General features: G+C 41.2%; 2 protein-coding genes across 10 annotated transcripts in view; one reads left to right on the top strand and one right to left on the bottom strand.

Annotated features, from left to right (window-relative positions):
- AP1S2 (adaptor related protein complex 1 subunit sigma 2) overlaps window positions 1-19,813 on the top strand; it is a 63,122-nt gene that overhangs the window by 24,287 nt on the left and 19,022 nt on the right. For 2 of the 8 annotated variants that reach the window (XR_004643823.1, XM_034756304.1), the window contains 2 exons: window positions 12,295-12,303; window positions 14,004-17,138. The exons of 2 other annotated variants lie outside the window; for them this stretch is intronic. Coding sequence is in view for 3 of the 6 variants with exons in the window: in XM_034756304.1 (XP_034612195.1) it covers window positions 12,295-12,303; window positions 14,004-14,051 (57 nt within the window). In the remaining 3 variants the exon portion in view is untranslated. Of the gene's footprint in view, window positions 1-9,085; window positions 10,613-12,294; window positions 12,304-14,003; window positions 17,139-19,813 lie in introns of those variants that run through there. 4 more of the 8 variants (XM_034756328.1, XM_034756319.1, XM_034756336.1 and 1 more) reach the window with 2 other exon arrangements.
- The window catches only part of ZRSR2 (zinc finger CCCH-type, RNA binding motif and serine/arginine rich 2), a 28,598-nt gene continuing 26,013 nt past the window's right edge, over window positions 17,229-19,813 (bottom strand). For both annotated transcript variants that reach the window (XM_034756292.1, XM_034756284.1), the window contains exon 12: window positions 17,229-17,629. In XM_034756292.1, coding sequence (XP_034612183.1) covers window positions 17,626-17,629 — 4 coding nt within the window. In that variant the 3' untranslated portion in view covers window positions 17,229-17,625. The remainder of the gene's footprint in view (window positions 17,630-19,813) is intronic.

The raw sequence follows: 19,813 nt of genomic DNA on the forward strand, positions 1-19,813 counted from the left end.
CTTGTGTAAATCATTTGGAAAATACCATTTTATCAATTAACTGGCAGGTGTGAAGTGTTGCATTCTAAAGGGATTATCACCTTTGTTCCAACCAGATCAGGGAAGAGGTGGGAGTGGGTGAGGGGGAAGAAAGACACCCACTGAAGTCTGATTACAGTGAATGAAGGTTCAGCTGGTACTTTTGCTTCCCCAGTTGAGAGTGGAGGAGGCGAGGGGTCACTACTGTTGTCTTGCACGCTTTCCTTGGCTGGTGAAGTGAAGACTAGGGAGATGACAGTTTTACTTCACTGTGTAAAATTTTTACATTCTTGCAAAATAATGCTTTAATTGCCTAACGATGGAACCGCAAAGAAAGCGAACAGTAGCAGCTTTGTATAGAGAAATATCTTATGAAATATTTCCTGGTGACTCAATCTCTATTTGTTAAATTGATCTAAGATCTGATGGATTTCTGTATAATGTCTCTTTAAACAAAATCTCACTGTTGTAATAATTGTTTTGTTTCTTGTATTTACATGGCTAGGATCTGTAAACCTGTTAAATAAATTGTGTGTGTGTGTGTGTGTATGTATAATCATTAATTTTGCAATCTTATCTTCAGGTGCGTTTTGCCTTGAAATCTCTTCCAGTTGACAGTTGTTAATGAAGATTTCAATCTTAATCAAAATTTCTTACTGTTCCCCCAAAGGTAGTTTGCTTCTTGGACCAAAAACACTCCTGAAAAATGGACTACAGTTATTACCAATTTTATACTGACTACTGATTTGTTGCTCCAGTTTTGTATTTGTTTAGACTAGGAAAAGTGGTCAAGGTTAGCCTGAGGTTAGTCAACACATTTCCGCTCACAGTTTAACACATTTCTCTCTCCTACCTCTAAACCCCTACCAGCAAAACAAAACCCAACCTTAAAAATCATCCTCTATGCTACACAGAATATTGATCCCAAAAATGGAGCAGTAAGAGACTCAATGAAGTCCACTAGGGATTTCACTATTGTTATTGATTTTATGTAGAAGGTGTTCAGATACTACAGTGATGGTGTATTTATCATCATTTACTGCATACATATTTAGAGAGCTCATCTCAACTTTTCCCTGATCTAGACACAATATTGTCTCACTTTAGCTAGTATGGACATCAATCAGCTAAATTGAGGCAAAAGTTGTTAACCTGTATATCTATGCTTGGGAAAAGATTAAGGTTAGGTTGGGGTTAGCTAGATATTTTAGCTAACATGAATTTCATCTGAACCACTTTCCTAATGTATACAAGTCCTTAGTGACAGGCTGGGATTTTCAGAGAAGCCTTACTCGCTTAGGTTCCTTTGAACATCCTTCCTGTAAGAAAGACTGTGTCATTTGAAGTAGTAGTCATGATGCATTAATTTCCAAATAAGTATTTGAGAAAGAGCAATCTGAAACCAAGCTCATGATGTCAGGCAAAGTGTTTCTCGGAGTTTAAATTTTCAAAAATGACTAGTGATTTTCAAGTGGGTGGTTGATGTCACAACCTGGACAGTTGTGCTGCAACTATACGAATACAAGTCTATTGTGAGTAGACCTAACTGCTGGGTTCCATGTGCTTCTAAGCCCACAGGGTCTGGGTAGAGTCTACTAATTGTTTCTAGCTCTGGGTCTCTAGGTTGCACTCCCAGGCTCAGACCTTGTGTCTGAGTCCTTCCTTGGGACATGGGACTCCACAGTGCAGCCACTTAGGTCCTGAAACCAATGTCTCAGACTTTCTGAGCCCCCAGTTGCTTAGACATGCTCTCCAGCGTTCCACCTAGGCAGTAGCTACTCAAGCTTCTGGTTTAACACCTTGAGGGACAATGTGGCATGGAAGCCAGGAACATGGGCTTAGCCAAGGAATTTCTTAACCACAGTTACTCTACTCGTAAAGTATTTGAGAGTAACAGGTCTTTGAGAACAAGCCTGAGATACATCCCTCCTGGGCCTGATCTAGTTCCTTCTGAGAGTCTGAAACTTGTCAGTGTTCAAGCTGAGCAGAGTCCTTCCTGCACATCTGGCTTACATGTGGCGATGGTCAAGCCCCCTGCTTGAGAGCAGCACCCCTTTTTAAATGGCTCTTTAAATGTTTCTTCTTTTGCCATGTGGCCAAGCTGAGAAGCTGCAGATCCATCAGCTGTGCTAGTGCCATTGTGTAGAAAATTCATAGTTCCATATATCATAGATTTACAGGATCTGTGCCATTCCCTAACCTTTAGACAGTCCCAGGGGAGGATATGTTCAGTGTCACACTCTGCCACAAGGATAGGCCACATAGCCTCAGTGGCTCCAAAACTGTGCTGCTGGGCTCCAGCATTCCTGTTTCTCTCACTGTGAGCTATGTCCAGCGAGTCCCACTGAAGTAGATTCCTGTTCAGAGACTTTTACTCCATTCAGGGACCAATGCATTTCAGCAAATATTTGCTTTTCAAAACAGAGTAGGGTTCTTTGAGTGATTGCTTATGTGTATTCCACAATAGGTGTGCGTGCTCCCCACGTGCACCAGTGCCGGAAGTTTTTCCCCTAGCAGTACCCATAGGGGGGAGCGCCCCCCACAACCTCTGGAGTGACGCCTGCCTGGCGTGGTGTAAGGGGGGCTGCGCTCCCTTCCCCCCCCCCCCCAGTTCCTTCTTGCCGCCAGTGAAGGTGCGTCGTAACTGCTCTGCTCCAGCTTTGCTGTAGTTCATCTCCAGAACTGTTCGTTCATTTAGTACCCGTAGTTAGTTAGCGTAGTTAGTTTAGTTAGTCAGTGAGCCCGGGCCGGGGCACGCGCCGAGCCCCGGCATTTAAGTCGTGCGGTTCTTGTCAGCTGTGTGCACCACGGTGTTGGTAAGCGGCAATCCGCCAGTGCCATTGACCAGTCAGCACCCCTCCCCGTCCATGGGCGCGCCAAGAGGGCCAAGAAGACTCCCTCTTTGCAGTGGCACCAAGGGAATTCTGGAACAGAGGCTAGGCCCATGTCGGGCAGTCCTCAATTCCCACCGGGCCCTAGGTGTCTGACTCTCATAGAGCGGAGTAGCCTGGCCCCTTCGGAACAGGCCTCTCCGTATGTCCGGGTGCTGTCCATGCCTGAAGTTCTCCAGGCAGCCCGGGACATCTTGTCCATGCCGGTGCCCAGAGTGCCGCTGATGTCAGCCCCATGCTCCAGAGGCAAGCCTCCACTGGGCTTTCCGCAGTCGCCCCCGGGTTGGTACCGGTCTCGGTCGAGGGAACGTTCTCGAAGCCGATCACCGCCCAGTTCTTGGGTCATATGTCGGCGTGCACGTATGTGATCCGTCACGCCAGACTCAGGATGAGGCCTCTCCAGCTCTGGTTGGCCTTGAATTTCTCCCAGGCCACGGATAGGATGGACAAGGTCCTCACCGTGCTGGATGCTGTGATTACCTCCCTGCGATGGTGGTCCACCCCAAACAACATGCTCCAAGGGGTTCCATTTAGGGACAGGGCCCTGTCGCTGGAGCTGGTATCGGATGCATTGGACCTGGGTTGGGGGGCCCATGTGAGGAGCTTTCAGAAACAAGGCCTGTGTTCGGCCCAGGACCTGACCCTTCACATAAACGTCAAGGAGCTCAGAGTAGTGCGGCTGGCGTGTATGGCATTCCGCTCGCACCTGGAGGGCAAGGTAGTCAGGGTCCTCACGGACAACACGGCCTTGATGTTCTATATCAACAGGCAAGGCGGGGCCCGCTCCTCTGCCCTTTGCCTCGAAGCCCTCAGTCTGTGGGACTTCTGTATAGCCCACAACAACCACCTGAAGGTCTTCCGCTTACTGGGCACCCGCAACAAGAGGGCAGATTGCTTGAGCAGGGACTTCTCCTCGCAACACAAGTGGTCCCTCCACCTGGAAGTGGCCCACCGGCTCTTCCGAAGGTGGGGAACTCCCCAGGCGGACCTATTCGTAACTCGGCAGAACCAGTGATGCCCCCGGTTCTGCTCCGGTGGGGTCTGGGGAAGGGCGCTATCTCCGATGCCTTTCTCCTATCTTGGTCAGACCGGCTTCTTTACGCCTTCCCCCTGTTCCCTCTAATCAGCAGGGTCCTGGAGAAGATAAATTCGGACAAGGCCTGAATTCTCCTGATTGCTCCGGCGTGGCCCAGGCAGTATTGGTACGGGACCCTCCGCCGTGGCTGTTGCCGCTGTGCCCAGACCTGCTGTCACAGGACCAGGGCCGCCTCCTCCATCCCAACCTAGCGGCTCTTCACCTTAGAGCGTGGCTGCTCATTGGTTATGTGGAGAGGAAAGAACGTGCTCAGAGCAAGTTCAGCGCGTCCTCCTTGAAAGTAGACGGCCCTCCACTCACCACGCTTATTTGGCAAAGTGGTTCTAGTTTTCTAGGTGGTTGGCAGACCAGGGTGTCTCCCCGGTGACCGCCCCGATCCAGCTTATCCTTGATTACCTTCTCCATCTGAGGGTCCAGGGCCTGGCGCCCTCATCCGTCAAGCTGCACTTGGCGGCCATATCGGTCTTCCATCTGCCGGTGCAAGGACACACCATGTTTTCCCATGCTATAACTGGCCGGTTCCTTAGGGGTCTAGACTGTCTTTTCCCGTATTCTAGACCCCCCAGTTCCACAGTGGGACCCAAACCTGGTGTTGGCTCATTTCACGGGGACCCTGTGTGACCCACTGGCCACGTGCTCCTCGTCTCACACCTTGTGGAAGGTGGCCTTCCTGATTGCTATCATGTCAGTCGGGCAAGTCTCAGAGCTCAGGGCCCTGACCTCTCAACCGCCGTACATGGTCTTTCATAAGGACAAGGTCCAGCTCCACCCACACCCCGCATTCCTCCCGAAGGTGGTCTCCGCCTACCACATGGGTCAGGACATTTTTCTACCAGTCGTCTTCCCCAAGTCTCACCCATCCAGTGAGGAACGCCGCCTCCACATGCTCGACATGCGGTGGGCTCTGGCTTTCTACCTTTCTAAGCTATTCAGAAAGTCCTCGCAACTGTTTGTCGCCTTGACTGAGCGTGCGAGGGGCCAGCCGATTTCCACTTAGCGGCTTTCCCATTGGATTACTTTGTGCATCCATTCCTGTTATGAGCTGGTGGGCGTTCCCCCACCACCCATTGTGAGGGCACACTCGACCTGGGCACAGGCCTGTTTGGCTGCCTTTGTGGCTCACGTCCCCATCCAGGACATTTGTAGGGCCGCCACATGGTCTTCAGTTCACACGTTCAACTCGCACTATGCGATCGTCTCCCAAACCAGGGATGACGCCGGGTTCGGCAGGGCTGTCCTCTGTCCTGAGAACTTGTGAACTCCTACCCACCTGCAACAGATATAGCTTGGAATCACCTATTGTGGAATACACATGAGCAATCACTCGAAGAAAAAACAGGTACCTTTTCTGTAAATAGTGTTCTTCTAGATGTGTTGCTCATGTTTAATCCACATCCCACCCTCCTTCCCCTCTGTCAGAGTTGTCTGGCAAGAAGGAACTGAGGGTGGGGGGAGCACGCAGCTTCCCTTACACCACACCAGGCAGGCGCCACTCCAGAGGTCGCAGGGGGAGCTCCCCCCTACGGGTACTGCTAGGGGAAAAACTTCCGGCACCGGTGCACGTGGCGAGCACACACGCCTATTGTGGAATAGACATGAGCAACACCTCTCGAAGAACACCAGTTACCGAAAAAGTAACTTTTTTTTTTTTTAGTAGTCAACTGGAATACAGCATCAGGAAGCCCTTAGGTTAGCATAGAGGAAACAAACGTTAAGGCTTATTCCATATTGGCACTGAGGCAAAAATAAAAATAAATCTAATTTGGAAAGTACAAAAAACAGCAAGGTAGCAACTGGATAAACCATCAAGTGAAAGATTAGGGCATTCTTATTTGTCATGTACCAGTCCTGCAAGAAATTGAATTATGAGTCTTTATATTCAGAGGTGACCCCCTGTGCTAGAGAGAAGTTGGCACTTTGCTGGGAAGATCTTAAATTAATTGGTGAGTTCTTCAGAGGAGAGTTAGGGAAATGAGGTCTTGTTGGGTTCAGTAAATCTTCCTACTCCCTGACCAGAAAAAGCTGTCAAGTGCCTGTGAGATGAGGGATAGCCCAGCCAGGTGGAATAGTGGCAGGTGCTGGACTAGGGGAGGTGAACCCAAGACTCTTCAATCTATACCCAGGAGGAGAAAATGCTATACATTATTTATGGCTATTCCACATATCTTTCCCAAATCTAAACTGGGGCAGATAATTTAAATGTACTTACCAAAGAGAGACTGTAAAGTTAAAATTCATATACCATTGTTAAAAAGCAATTTCTTTAGACTTGTTAATAAAATATTCAAATAGGCAGTCTATTATCTTGCAGTGCTTCCCCAGTCCACTAACTTGCACCACTCAGTCAGCACAAGGGAAGCTGGAACTTTCCATAAGTACCCTGTAGGGGAATACCCCTTGCGTGGGGGAGATCTCAGTAGGTGTAGAGCTAGCGCCTATGCCTCCTTTCCCAAAGGCCACAGCACTAGGGGCCAGTGCTAGAATATGCTTCAAGATCTCAGCTGCATCACTGTAGCACTTCAGTGTAGACAGTACTTATGCCGATAGGAGAACCCCTCCCATCAGCATAGATAATTCACATCCTCGAGAGGCGGTAGCTAGGTCAACAGAATAATTCTTCTGTCTACCTAGCACTGTCTACGCAAGGACTTAGATTTGTTTAACAACACTTAAGGGTGTGGCTTTTTCACATGCCTGACTGACATAGGTAAACCAGTGTGATTTTTCTAGTGTAGACCAGGACTGTTTGTTAGTTTACTTCTGTTTTGGGTTGGGCAATGAGAAAGTTTTCAAACTTCAAGACCTATCATGCCACACCATTTTTACTAATTTAATCAGCGCAGTTAATATCTGAATCAGAATCCATTATAACAGGGGTAGGCAACCTATGGCACGCGTGCCGAAGGCGGCATGCAAGCTGATTTTCAGTGGCACTCACACTGCCTGGATACTGGCCACCGGTCTGGGGGGCTCTGCATTTTAATTTAATTTTAAATGAAGCATCTTAAACATTTTTAAAACCTTATTTACTTTACATACAACAATAGATTAGTTATATATTATAAACTTCTAGAAAGAGACCTTCTAAAAACGTTAATGTATTACTGGCATGCGAAACCTTAAATTAGAGTGAATAAATGAAGACTCAGCACACCACTTCTGAAAGGTTGCCGACCCCTGCATTATAAGTTTAAACCAACCCACATACCACTTGGTTGTTGCTCTCCTGCCAATGGTATATGTACCATAGTTTTAGAAGTGATGAATTAGTCAAATTCACTTGTTTATATTCAATTTCTAAATAATTATATGCTGCAATGTTTGGATTGCAAACATTGCGGAGTAATGTTACTTCCTCAAGAATGGTTTCCTTGGAAATTGGGAATTACACATTTTTATTTTTTGTCATTTGTTAAAACATTTGACATTAAACCGAATTGGAGATATTTAAAGACCAGTTATATGCAGGGTGTTACAGATAAGATTAGCAAGTGCGGAAGCTTTTCTCGTAAGTATTTCCATCCCTTTTTAAGAATTTTGCTTGTATTAAGATTTCTTTTCTTGGTGACTCCTGGAATGGAAAGTGAAATAATGTCCTTAATTGGCATACAGTAAAGGGTAGTAACTGATAGGGAGATTTTCAAAAAATGCCTGACGGACTGAAAAGTAAATATCCTGTCAACTTTCAGTGGGACTTCTGCTCCTAAATCCCTTGAGCACTTGAAATTCTGATCCAAGTGTCCTCAAAACATCATAATGCATTGCATAAAGTGAACATGTGTTGTGAATGCTGTATGGGGTTTTAACAATATACTGCAACTGAAGCAGTTTTTCTAATATTCTAATGTTTCATATTCATAATGCAGTCCAAGAGCAAACTGTTATGTTAATAATCAAGAGTATTTTCAGTGAAATAGTAAGATTTAATCTGTGAAAAGTTTTTGATTACAACACTGAGTTAGGGAAGTTTTGCAATCATTAAACAAAAGTGCCCTTTTGAGAGGAGGAAATCTCGATAGTATCTGGCCCCTCTTCATGAGACATGCACATATTTTAAAACCACAGAAAAATGAATTGTTGCAGCTGAACCTCTTGGAAGTACAAATGGAATTCTAATATTTCTAGAATATTCCTTTAACTTCCTTTAACAATTTGTACTATGCTGTAGATAACTGTAAGGAAAAATATACCAAGCCATCATTTTGGTAAATTTCGTTGAAATTCAGTTCCTTTTTGAGTATCTGCTGATTAAAATATTTGTACCTTCAGAGGCAGGGTTTACACTACAGAATTTTATCAGAAAATTCTTATCTGCACTATCATTGTTTCAAATGCATTGGTATTAGTATGCAGAGCCCTAGTGTGAGCAAGGCTTTGTTGGCTGGAACTGGTGCAGATAAACTGTTTGGTGGCACGAGCCATAATCTGATTTAAGGTAGTTTATATGGGTCCTTTCCACATGTAATGCACAGTAGAAGATCAGATAAGTTTATAAAGCTCTCAATATCTAAATACAAACATTTTAGCAGCATATTGTTACATGGATGTTGTATACATAAAGGAGCTGTTCTAACAGTTTGAAAGGCAGTCATCAATCTATGAATGAAATTTGTGGTGGGTATATAAAGGAAAGAGAGGAAAAAAAAAAAAAGGGGCCACTTTTTCTCAAAAACCCCCCAACAACCCCACTTGGAATAATGACAGTGCTGTGTCTACATGAAGCTTTTTTGGAAATCTCACTGGGACAGTGCTGCTACTGGTAGTGGTGGAAGAGCTAATGCAGATAGATCTCCACCATGTTGTAACCCATGCCTTCTGGATCCGCTTATATTAGGTCTAGATGATATAGAGGTATAAATGCCTGTGCCCTGTCTTAATGCTCCCAGCATTATATCACCAGTGGAGGAGCATTAATGGTAATACAATGGTAAAATATTTTCCCCAAAGGGCTAGTGGAGACAAGGCTAGTGTGTAGTTCTATATTAGAGATAGTATTGTAAGAACCTTCTGGCAAGAATATTTATTGTATATCTGTCCACCTGTGTACTATGTGTAAGAATGTATACATTTCTTTTTGTAGCCACGTCATGAATACTTTAATGTCCCAGTGTACTAAATGACTTCATTCATCATGCATGCAGCATTTCAGAGAGGAGATAGACCTGACTTATTCATGGCAGAACCTTATCCTCAGCTTGGTGAAATCAATCATCTTGAACACAATAGACTATACCACAACCATTATCTTTGCTGTTGTACTTTCCTTCACCCCTTCTGTTTGTATATTCTCATGTCTCATCTTGATATAACTTGTTCTTGTCAGTATATGATCTCTTACTGTGTGAAAAGTTCCCAGTCTTATGTTTAACGTTTGTGTGGAAGTCATTCATTTGAATAAGTACATACTGTAACATTACTTAATCTTTTAAATATTTCAGCTGTGGTGTTACTTGAAAATACATATAAAATTGTAGTATACATCAGAAGTTTATACAGAGAAACTAGTGATCCCATGGAATAGTGTAAGGCTTATCTTTTTAAAGCGTGTATAGAATATATACATACATATGTATATGCTTTATGTATAGTTGTAAAACTGCATACATCTCTAATGAAAAATGCAAAAGTAAAATGCATTTTCCTCTACCTTTACTTTTAATTTACTTTGAAAGTATTTGTTGGGGGTAGTGGTGATTTACTGTTTATGTATAGAGGTAGTGGGGAGAAATTGTTACGTCTGATCGTTGGCATTTAAGCTAGATAATGTTTTTGTAATATCACAAAATCTCAGAGTTCTAACATTCTGATTTGTGTTTAAAGGTTGAATACACTTGAGCATTTGTCCTCCTTTTATCGTAGTAATTACTAAAATTGTTACCCAAGTACATTCCTTTGCAACCTAATACTTCAAAGTTGTAACATTTTGCTTTTAATATTCAGTCATTAATAGCATATTAAAATCTTAATGCTCATTAATCAGTATTTGTAGTTTGAAATAAGATGTATTGAATCACAAAAGAAAGACTGCTACTTTAAAGATTTCTATTAAAATAACTATCCTGAGTGTTATGCAGATCCAAGATGAAGACATATACTTCACCCTATATTGTCCACTAAAAGTGAATGTTGTTGCATTTATATAGAGCTGGTTTATCTTTAAGGCAAAGATTACATTCATTTAAATAGAAAGGAACTGGTTAAATAAATCGACCACAAACAGTTTAAAATTTCAAAAGTGTTTCATATGTGGTTATGTACTACATTTTAAATGTCTATTGACTTTAAAAAAATTGGGGGACATGAAAGGGGAATTTTTGGATTTAATTTGCAGCATTCTGGGATATGTTATAGAAAACTAGATCATAGGGATGGTTTTCCATTTCCAAGTTTGTTACTCTTTTTTGTAAGACATTAACAGTTTGTGTGAACGTGCAGTTGGTTAATGCTACTTTAATCTGCATTCTCTCCTGACTGTTGGCTTAAAATGCTATGCATTGAGCTGTAATGAGATGCTGTTTCTCTTGTTATCTGTATACAGCTGCTTGCTTTTAAATGACTAGATAATGAATTAGCTTCCTGGCATGTCTGAAATAAAGTATTGCATGCATTTCTGTCTCATGTGAATGGCTTTTTTCTCAACTCTTGGTTCTGGTATTTCAAATGTGTATTTGTTACCTCTGTTAAATTCTGTATTGCAGATGCCTTATAAAATGTCGTAAAAAAAATTCCATAACAGCTAGATAAAAAACGTATGGAAATGTTTTCTAAATCTAAAAAACACAAATAGAACTAAATATAGCATAGATCTTGTCCATGTTGTATTTAAGTCTTAAATTGATTCCTAAAGTTCATAACAAAATGTTTAAAAATATCAAAGCATCCTAAATTGGAATGATGAAGGCAGTTGGTAAGAATTCATGATAAAATGTATCTGTCACAAGACTATCACTTATCGCTGTTGTACAATAACCATACATCATGATTTCCTTTGAGGTCTAGTTCTAGATTTTTAATAACACAGTATCCAATCAAATGCCATTTAATTTTATTTGAGTCATGAATGAAGCAATGTGTTTAACTACACAGGATCAGTTGGCTGGAAGAAACTTTATTTTGAGGATAGTAAAAACTTTTACAATTTAAAGATTATCTGGAATTTGAATATACAGTGGTAGAAAAGTTCCTTAGTGTACAAAAATTGAAGTGGCAACATTAATCAATAGTTACCGTGTAGTTTATTGTGAAAGAAGTATTTTTTGGTCATTTAGGAAATAATTAATTTCACTTCTGTAGTTGTAGGTTTTCAAATCTATTATAATTAAAAGTTAGAATCACAGAAATGTAGGGCTGCAGGGGACCTAGCAGACATCAAGTCCAGCACCCTGCTCTGAGGCAGAACCAAGTAAACCTAGACTATCCCTGACAGATGTTGAAAAATTGCATTAAAATAAACAGGATAAATTTGGTCATCAAGCTCCCACAAGCTTGCATGAGAATTTAACAGTTCTATTTCTCTTAATCCAACCATAGGAATAAAGTTCAACCCTCATTTAGAATCTCATTTTCCCCCCTCTATTATAGAATAGAAATTTGCATAAGTATTTTTAACATTTTTATAATTGATAGTATGCCAAGGCTGTTTTACACCAGCTTCCATGTCAGTACGGGTCTGGGAATATTTAAATACTGCTTCAGTGGGAAAACACATCTGTGGGTGTCACATCGCTGGAAGTGAGATTTTATGTCCTTGGCTTTATTAGAAAGGGGTAAATTTTATTGAAAAGTGAGTGGACTGAAAAAATCCACAGGATTTTGTCTAATCAGATTGTAATAGCGTTGAGTGATTTTAGTCTCCTTTTCGTACTTAATTTCCAGCATTATTGATGGAGTTGTGTATACACTGAGTGTAGAATGGACCTCTTGGGTCAAATGTTGGGCTTAAGCTACTCAACAGTGTCCTTGCAAAGTACAAAAATACACCTGTTTCAAGTGAAGCGGAACTGTCTTAATATTTAACTTTGTGCCTTTAATAGTAAATCAGTGTATACACATGCGTTAATCTGAAGATTAAAAACTTGATCATTCTACGTATGACGCATATAGAGATTAAATGACTCATTTCTGAAGTGCTAGTGTTACAATACTAAACCACTTGAATCAAATAGGTACAAGACTAGTCCACGGATACTTTTAAAATGATCTAAATATTCTGTAAAACTAAACTTTCTGAGGATTTGCGGTTTAATTGTAATCTTTCTTTTTCTTGCTTCATGACATGCCTTGTCTTAGGATGCTAAAGTAAGTTTTGTTTTTCATTCTCTGGGTTGCTTTAAAATGACATTGGTTTTGGTTTCAGAAAGAGACAGTATCTCTTTTCATTGACTATGATGATGTTGCTAGTAATTGTGGAAATGGACAGCCCAGTTTTTCTAATTGGCTAGATCTTCTTCCAGTTGCTTAGAAATAACTCTTCAAATTCCGGAAATGAAAATCGGATATAGACTTTAGTACAGTAACTCCTCACTTAACGTCCTCCCGCTTAACCTTGTTTCAAAGTTACGTCACTGCTCAATTAGGGAACATGCTCGTTTAAAGTTGTGCAATGCTCCTTTATAACATGGTTTGACTATCTGCTCTGTCCACTTCTTGTAAGAGCAGCAACTTGTGCAATGCTCCCTTGTAAAGTTCCTCTTCTCCGCCTGCTCCCCCTCCCTCCCAGCGCTTCCCGCACCACCAAACAGCTGTTTAGCAGTGCTTAGGACTTTCTGGGAGGGAGGGGCAGGAGCAGGGAAGCGCTGTATCTCCGCTCCCCCCCCCCCGAAAGTCCTAAGTGCCGCCAAACAGCTGTTTGGCGGCACTTAGGACTTTGTGGGGGGAGGGGAGGGAGGGAAGGAGCAGGGATGCAGCTGCTTCGGAGAGGAGGTGGAGTGAGGGTGGGAAAAGGTGGGCCTGGAGTGGAGCGGGGACAGGAAGAGGTGGGCCTGGAGCATCCCCTGGCAAAGTCGGTTCCTGTTCTTCTCCGGGGAAGCTGCTGCAAAGGTGCTTCCTAGTGTCCCTGCCTGCAGCGGGCTGTGCCTGTGTGGGGTAAGCCAGGGGCACTTCCCAACCCCAGTACAGTACTGTACAGTATACAATGTCTTTTGTCTGCTCCCCAAAAACTTCCTTGGAATCTAACCCCCCCGCATTTACATTAAATCTTATGGGAAAATTGGATTTGTTTAACATCGTTTCACTTAAAGTTGCATTTTTCAGGAACATAATTACAATGTTAAGTGAGGAGCTACTGTATATATAAATATATTAAACACATTTGCTTTATTTGGTACAGGGAAAAGGTTGTCTTTGAAAATTTAGTGCAGTACCTTTAGGAAAGAACTGGTTCCAGAAGTTTATACCTGGCCTAGAATACTACAGCCCCAAATCTTGGGCTTCCCTTCACTTCAAGATTGGCCATTTCATCCTTCTCAAGTAGTTTTTGTCCAGTATACAATAGTGTCTCTAGCTGGGAGGGCTATTTTGCGAATTAATACTCTTGATTTTGCATGACTAGGACCTGTTGCTTCCAAAACTTAGGAATTTTAAAGGATTTAAAGGATATTGTATCTGTACAGTACATCAGCCATTTCATTTTTACTTGCGGGTTTTCTGGCGCTCTCCATAAAATATCACAAAATGAAATAATATTGAATCCATTACAGATTTTAAAAAAATTCATGTCTGTTTTGCTAAGTTGTGACTTGTTCCATGATGGAAGGTCTGTTGATTTATTTTCTTTTTAGTGTTGAGGTCACAAAGCTTACAAGCCATCCCTATAAACCATGGCAAACTTCTTTTAATAATCCTTTTAGAAATGCATCTGATGTCAGACACACAAACTCTCACATTTTCTCTTACAATTTTTTTTAATTATGCACTTTCCATATTAACTTTCCACATATGAGCTTGTTTGCTAGGAGCACAGGATCTGTTTACCACTGTCTCAAATTTTCCCTCCACAGGAAGCAGAGACCCCACGTAGTGTACTTGAAGAAATTGGACTCACATAAATCTCCTTTGAAGTCTTCTGGTGTTTCACATACTGTAAATGTTCACTGCCATCATTTTAATGTTTAGCTAATGGTGTAAGATGCTGTTTGTCAGTATTATTGTTTTGCTAAGTTGCTTCATTCAGGCCTACAAGAAAATATCCCATTTAAAGTTTTTAAAAAAGGGAACAAAAATGTAAAACCTCCAAAAAGGATAAAAGAAAGGGATTTCAATTCAAGACCTCTCTCTTTGGTGCATTTGAGAAAATCATAGGTGACGACTTCAGTAATTATACTGTTTTATAAGCAACTGTGACTTAAGGAAACAAATGAATCAGCTTCAGTACATATTCATGTTTAACAGAAAGGAAAGTACATGTGACAACTTTAAATGTGAAATGTAACAATGTGGAACTTGGTTTTATGCGACCAAAGACTTTTGTTCATCTACATTTTATGTCAACATTTGTGAAAAATCTGCTTTTTTCAGTTAATACAGAAAGATTGGGAATTAACTGTTTACTATGGAATTTTTTTTCATTATACCAAAGAACCCTATTATGATCTGTATATCAAACTGGTATGAGCTGTTAAGGTGGCTTCATTTTTTAGCAACAGAGCTGCAACCAGACCATTTGATAGAAATGGAAATATTCAATACAAAGATTTTACACAAAAGTACATGAGTTAAGGTATTAAAGGGAATGCCAATTATTTCTTACAATCTGCATATTGGAACCATCCTGTTTTTAACATCAGTATTATTGCTTAACCACTGTGGATTTATACCTAGATTATGTACTTTGCCCTTCTGACTATTCAGATGAGTAGATAGATAATGTAAAATATGCTGGGGTAGCACTTGACATCATGGAGAGGAGGGGATAACCTAAAGGGAAAGTTAAAAATGTGCAATTTAAAAGTTAGAGAGAGAAGGTGGGTAAGGTAATATCTTTTATTGGTACAACTTCTGTTGGTGAGAGAGAGAAGCTTTTGAGCTTACTACATGTCAGGTCTGAGAAATGTACTCTGAGGGTCACAGCTTAAATACCAGGAGGAACTGCCCCTTCTGTGGCTCTGCCCAAAGCCCTGCCCCCTGCCAAGCCAGAAGCTGGAGCAGGTTGGGAGCCGCGGACTCTCCACCTGCCTGGGGCTTGGGGGGGGCCCTAGAGCAGCCCATGGTCTGTGTCCCTGCCCAGCGGGCCCCCTGCCGAGGATAGGTGGAGGGCTTGTGGCCCCCCACACTGCCCGCGTGGCTTTTACCCCAACCCAACTCCGGGCCTCAGAGCTGCAGCCCGGCTGTGGGAAGAGCCACACAGCCAGTCAGCTCCGAGGAGCTGTGGACCTTTCACCTGCCCTGGATGGGGGGCCCAGGGCTTCTCTTTGACCCTCCCCCCCACCCCGGGCAGGTGGAGGGTGGAGAGTCAGTGGTGCAGCACCTCCTGCTGCCCACGCTCTCCAGCTGCTGGCCCTGGCTAGGGGGGCCTTCGGTGCAAGAGGAGGGGCAGGGGCTATGGCAAAAAAGTGGACAGGACAGGCCCATCTGCTTTCAAAAAGTGGGAGGGCCATAGCCCCCCCCCTCCTATTCCAGCACTGATGATTTTAGTGGGTTATAGATTGTTGTAATAAACCATAAATCCAGTGACAATGTGGGTGAAAACTTTTCTCAAAGCGATCACTCTATATCTGACCTTTCAGTCCTCATCCTCAAAGGAAACCTGCACAACACTTTCAAAAAGTGAGCCTGGGAGCTTAAATTCATAACTTTGCTAGACACTAAAAATCATGGACTGAACAGACACATTGAATTTATGGTTTATAACAACAATCTATATCCACTAACAACCCCCTTACCCAAGCTGCCTCTCCCTGTATTTCTTCCTCCCCTGGAACTGAAAGGGTGTTAACGGGCCACTTCACCTTGAATGGTCCATTTGAAATATGTATTAACTGCTTATGCTATCTGTTCCACATTGTGTTTAGCTGTGACTTTTAAGTACATTTCTCAGATCTGAAGAAGAGCTCCCTGTAAGATCAAAAGCTTCTCTTTCTCACCAACACAGTTTGTTCAATAAAAGATATCACTTACTCCACCTTGTGTGTCTAATATTGTGTGACAGACATGGCTACAACACTGCATATAACAATTTAGAAGTTTTTATTTTGAACCCTAGAAACAAGACTAATGGCTTTGCATTTACTGGTATATTATGGTATGCTCAATGGGGGCATAAGCATCTATTTTAAAAATATTTTATTAACCTGCTACATTGATATACATTAATGTCCTGTCACCGTACATGCAGGTGACATCCATTGTGAAATTACTAAGCTTAAGCAAACAAGTGTTTGTATACAGTACCACCAACCTAGTTTACGCTGAGGTCCTATTGAAAATTACTGAGTGAGTTTCAGCATGTAAATGAACAAATAATCAAGGGTAATACACCACAAAATGTACTTTGTTCATTTATTTTGACAGTTATAGGTGTTTTGCAATATAGTCTACACTTTAAAGTATTTAGTCTTATGAGATCTCTGTACAGAACTCTGTTCTGTTGCTGAGAAGTTAGTGCCATTTTTTCTGCAAATTATATGTGGAGTAGCAAAGTTCTACTGTGTGTATCTGCAGTGATCACAAGGTGAGTGTTTTTCTAAGCTTGCTGTTATATTGGAACTGACCATAGGCTCCATAACATTTCAGTTTGCTCACTTGACGTAAGCAGTACCACACATTTGCAGTATTCATATCCACTCATGTCATGTACAGAACACAGGCCTCTCAAATCACTAGAATATCATGTTTGTATAAGGTACACGAGCGCCTTGTTCTGCATTTGACTCATGTAGAATATGCAAAAAAAGAGGATACACAACTGGTATGGGATGGCCTGCTGTTTGTGCTGTTGAAGTGATTGACATTTTAAATGAAGGAAATTCAATCTGAAAGCAGTTTTATATGTGTTTAAACAAACATGTTTCTAAGGTTTACGCTGTCACTTGTATGTGCTAGGCTGGATTAAGCTTTGTTGTGATTGTGTCAAAACCTGTGACCACTGTCTTAGTATCACATTAATTTAATTGTAATAAATGTTCATTTTTACACCATTTCTGTGTGCTTATATATAATCAAAGGTTTAATATTTTTGCAGGGGGAAGGAGATGATAGGTAAAAATAATGCACAATTAAACATTACATCACTTGATTTGCATCAAACTTTATTAAAAAAAGTGTAATATGTACTCAAGATTCCATTTATTTACAGCTATTAACAACTTTACAGAAAACAATAAGTTAGCAGGTAATTGAAAGCTTAATCACATTAAACATTTACTGTAAAGAAACTTCATCTAAATGAATATTCAGGTTAAGCTATAGTGCTATTTCATCTAAGAATTAAAGCCAAAAACACACTTACTGAAGATGTTTTGGATAATACAAACTTAGCATTCAATTTCTTGACTATAATAAAGGGCAGTTCAGTACAGTATACACAGTCCTAATTTCAGTGAAAGTGTTTCTCTAACTGGGAGAAGCCGCCACTCATTTTTCAAAAAGGGAGCACTAAGATTCTTGTCTGAATTCCACTTGGCTTTACCTGAAGGAAGAAAGAAATATGGAAAATCATTAGTATCCTCACTTTAAAGGGTTTCTGCCAAGGATAAGATGAAAGCAAGCTTAAGTGCAAGAGTAAGTTTCTCTACTTAATTGTCCTTTTCTACTCCAGCTATTGTCATACAATCTGTGCTGTGCTTGAAATACTGAGCATTGGACTCAGAGTTTTCAAGCTGAATGCCTCGCAGAATATTTTTCCAAGTGTTGAAGGATAGACTGCGAAACAGCATTTAGGGGTATAAATCAACCTCAAACTAACATCACTTCTCTAATTTATAAGCAGGGTTCTGCTTATTCTGCCATGCTGCAAAATTTTCCTCTATGGGCCAGCTGCCATGGAAATCTAGTTTTCCTGGCAGTTTGGACTCTATCTTTTGATCTCATTTGGTACCAGGACGGTAAAAGTTTTGTTCTGCCTGCTTGACTTTACTTGCCTTATAAAGCAGAAGGATGTTCTGTTTTGTATTCATATTTCAGTGAAGTGAAAAACCAGAATCTTTACAAGGTTGTGTTAGATTTCTCTGTCCAGGGTATGGTAAACTAGTGCTGCCATTTATCTGTGACTAACTAGAGAACTTGAACATACACCCTTGCACCCTACCTTCCTTCTCTTCCCTCAAAGCAACCCTCTCCCCCAAAAAATGTTGCTTTAGCCACTTGTCCCCCTCTTCTACCAATGTGTTCTCTACTTGCTTTCCCTTCTATTCATATCCTGTGAAGCTGGAACAAGGGCGAGGGGCATATGGACTCCATAGCTTATAGAAGGGATGCTGATTTTTGCAGCATGCTAAAGTGGAGCGCTGTAGCTTGCTAATAATCTACCCCACAAAGGCTTTTTTGAAAGAGATTCATAGATAAGGCCTTGAGAGACCATTAGTATCTAGCCTGACCTGTACAACACAAGCCATGCCACTTTCCTGCATTAATTCCTGCTTGAACTAGAGCATATGTCAGAAGAATCCAGTATTGATTAAAAATGCTAGTGATGATCTACCACAGCCTTGCTAGCTTATGCAATGGTTAATTACCCTCCTTGTTAAAAATTGCATCTTTATTTCTAGGGCTGTTGATTAATCACAGTTAACTCATGCAATTAACTCAAATTAATCCTGATTAATCACAGTTTTAATTGCACTGGTAAACAATAGAATGCCAATTGAAATTATTAAATATTTTGGATGGTTTTCTACATTTTCAAATATATTGATTTCAATTACAACATAGAATACAAAGTGTACACTGCTCACTTTATTATTTTTGATTACAAATATTTGCACTGTAAAACTGATACAGTATTTTTCAATTAATTTCATACAAGTACTGTGGTGCAATCTCTTTATTGTGAAAGTGCAACTTACAAATGTAGATTTTTTTTGTTTGTTAGTTACATAACTGCATTCAAAAACAAAACAATGCAAAACTTTAGAGCCTACAAGTCCACTCAGGCCGCCTCCTTGTTCAGCCAATCTCTAAGACAGACAAGTTTGTTTACACTTATTGGAGATAATGCTGCCCACTTCTTATTTACAATGTCACCAGAAAGTGAGAACAGGCATTCGCAGAGGACTCTTGTAGCTGGCATTACAAGGTATTTACATGCCAGATATGCTAAACATTCATATATCCCTTCATGCTTCAGCCACCATTCCAGAGGACATGCTGATGGCATTCATTAAAAAAAAAATGTGCTAATTAAATTTCTGACTTTACTTCTTGGGGGAGAATTGTATGTCTCCAGTTCTGTTTTACCTGCATTCTGCCATATATTTCATGTTATAGTAGTCTCAGATGATGACTCTGCACATGTTCATTTTAAGAACACTTTCACAGCAGATTTGACAAAACACAAAGAAGGTACCAATGTGAAATTTCTAAAGATAGCTACAGCACTTGACCCAAAGTTTAAGAATCTGAAATGCCTTCCAAAATCTGAGAGGGACGAGGTATGGAGCATGCTTTTCAGAAGATTTAAGAGACATGTTGTCTGGAATGGTGGTTGAAACATGAAGGGACATATGAATCTTGGCGCATCTGGCATGTAAATATCTTGCAACACTGGCTACAAGAATGCCATGCGAACGCCTGTTCTCACTTTAAGATGATGTGAACAAGAAGTGGGCAGCATTATCTCCTGCAAATGTAAACAAACTTGTTTGTCTGAGTGATT

The sequence above is a fragment of the Trachemys scripta genome, chromosome 1 (genome assembly GCF_013100865.1).
Source record: "Trachemys scripta elegans isolate TJP31775 chromosome 1, CAS_Tse_1.0, whole genome shotgun sequence".
In the NCBI taxonomy this organism is placed as follows: domain Eukaryota; kingdom Metazoa; phylum Chordata; order Testudines; family Emydidae; genus Trachemys; species Trachemys scripta.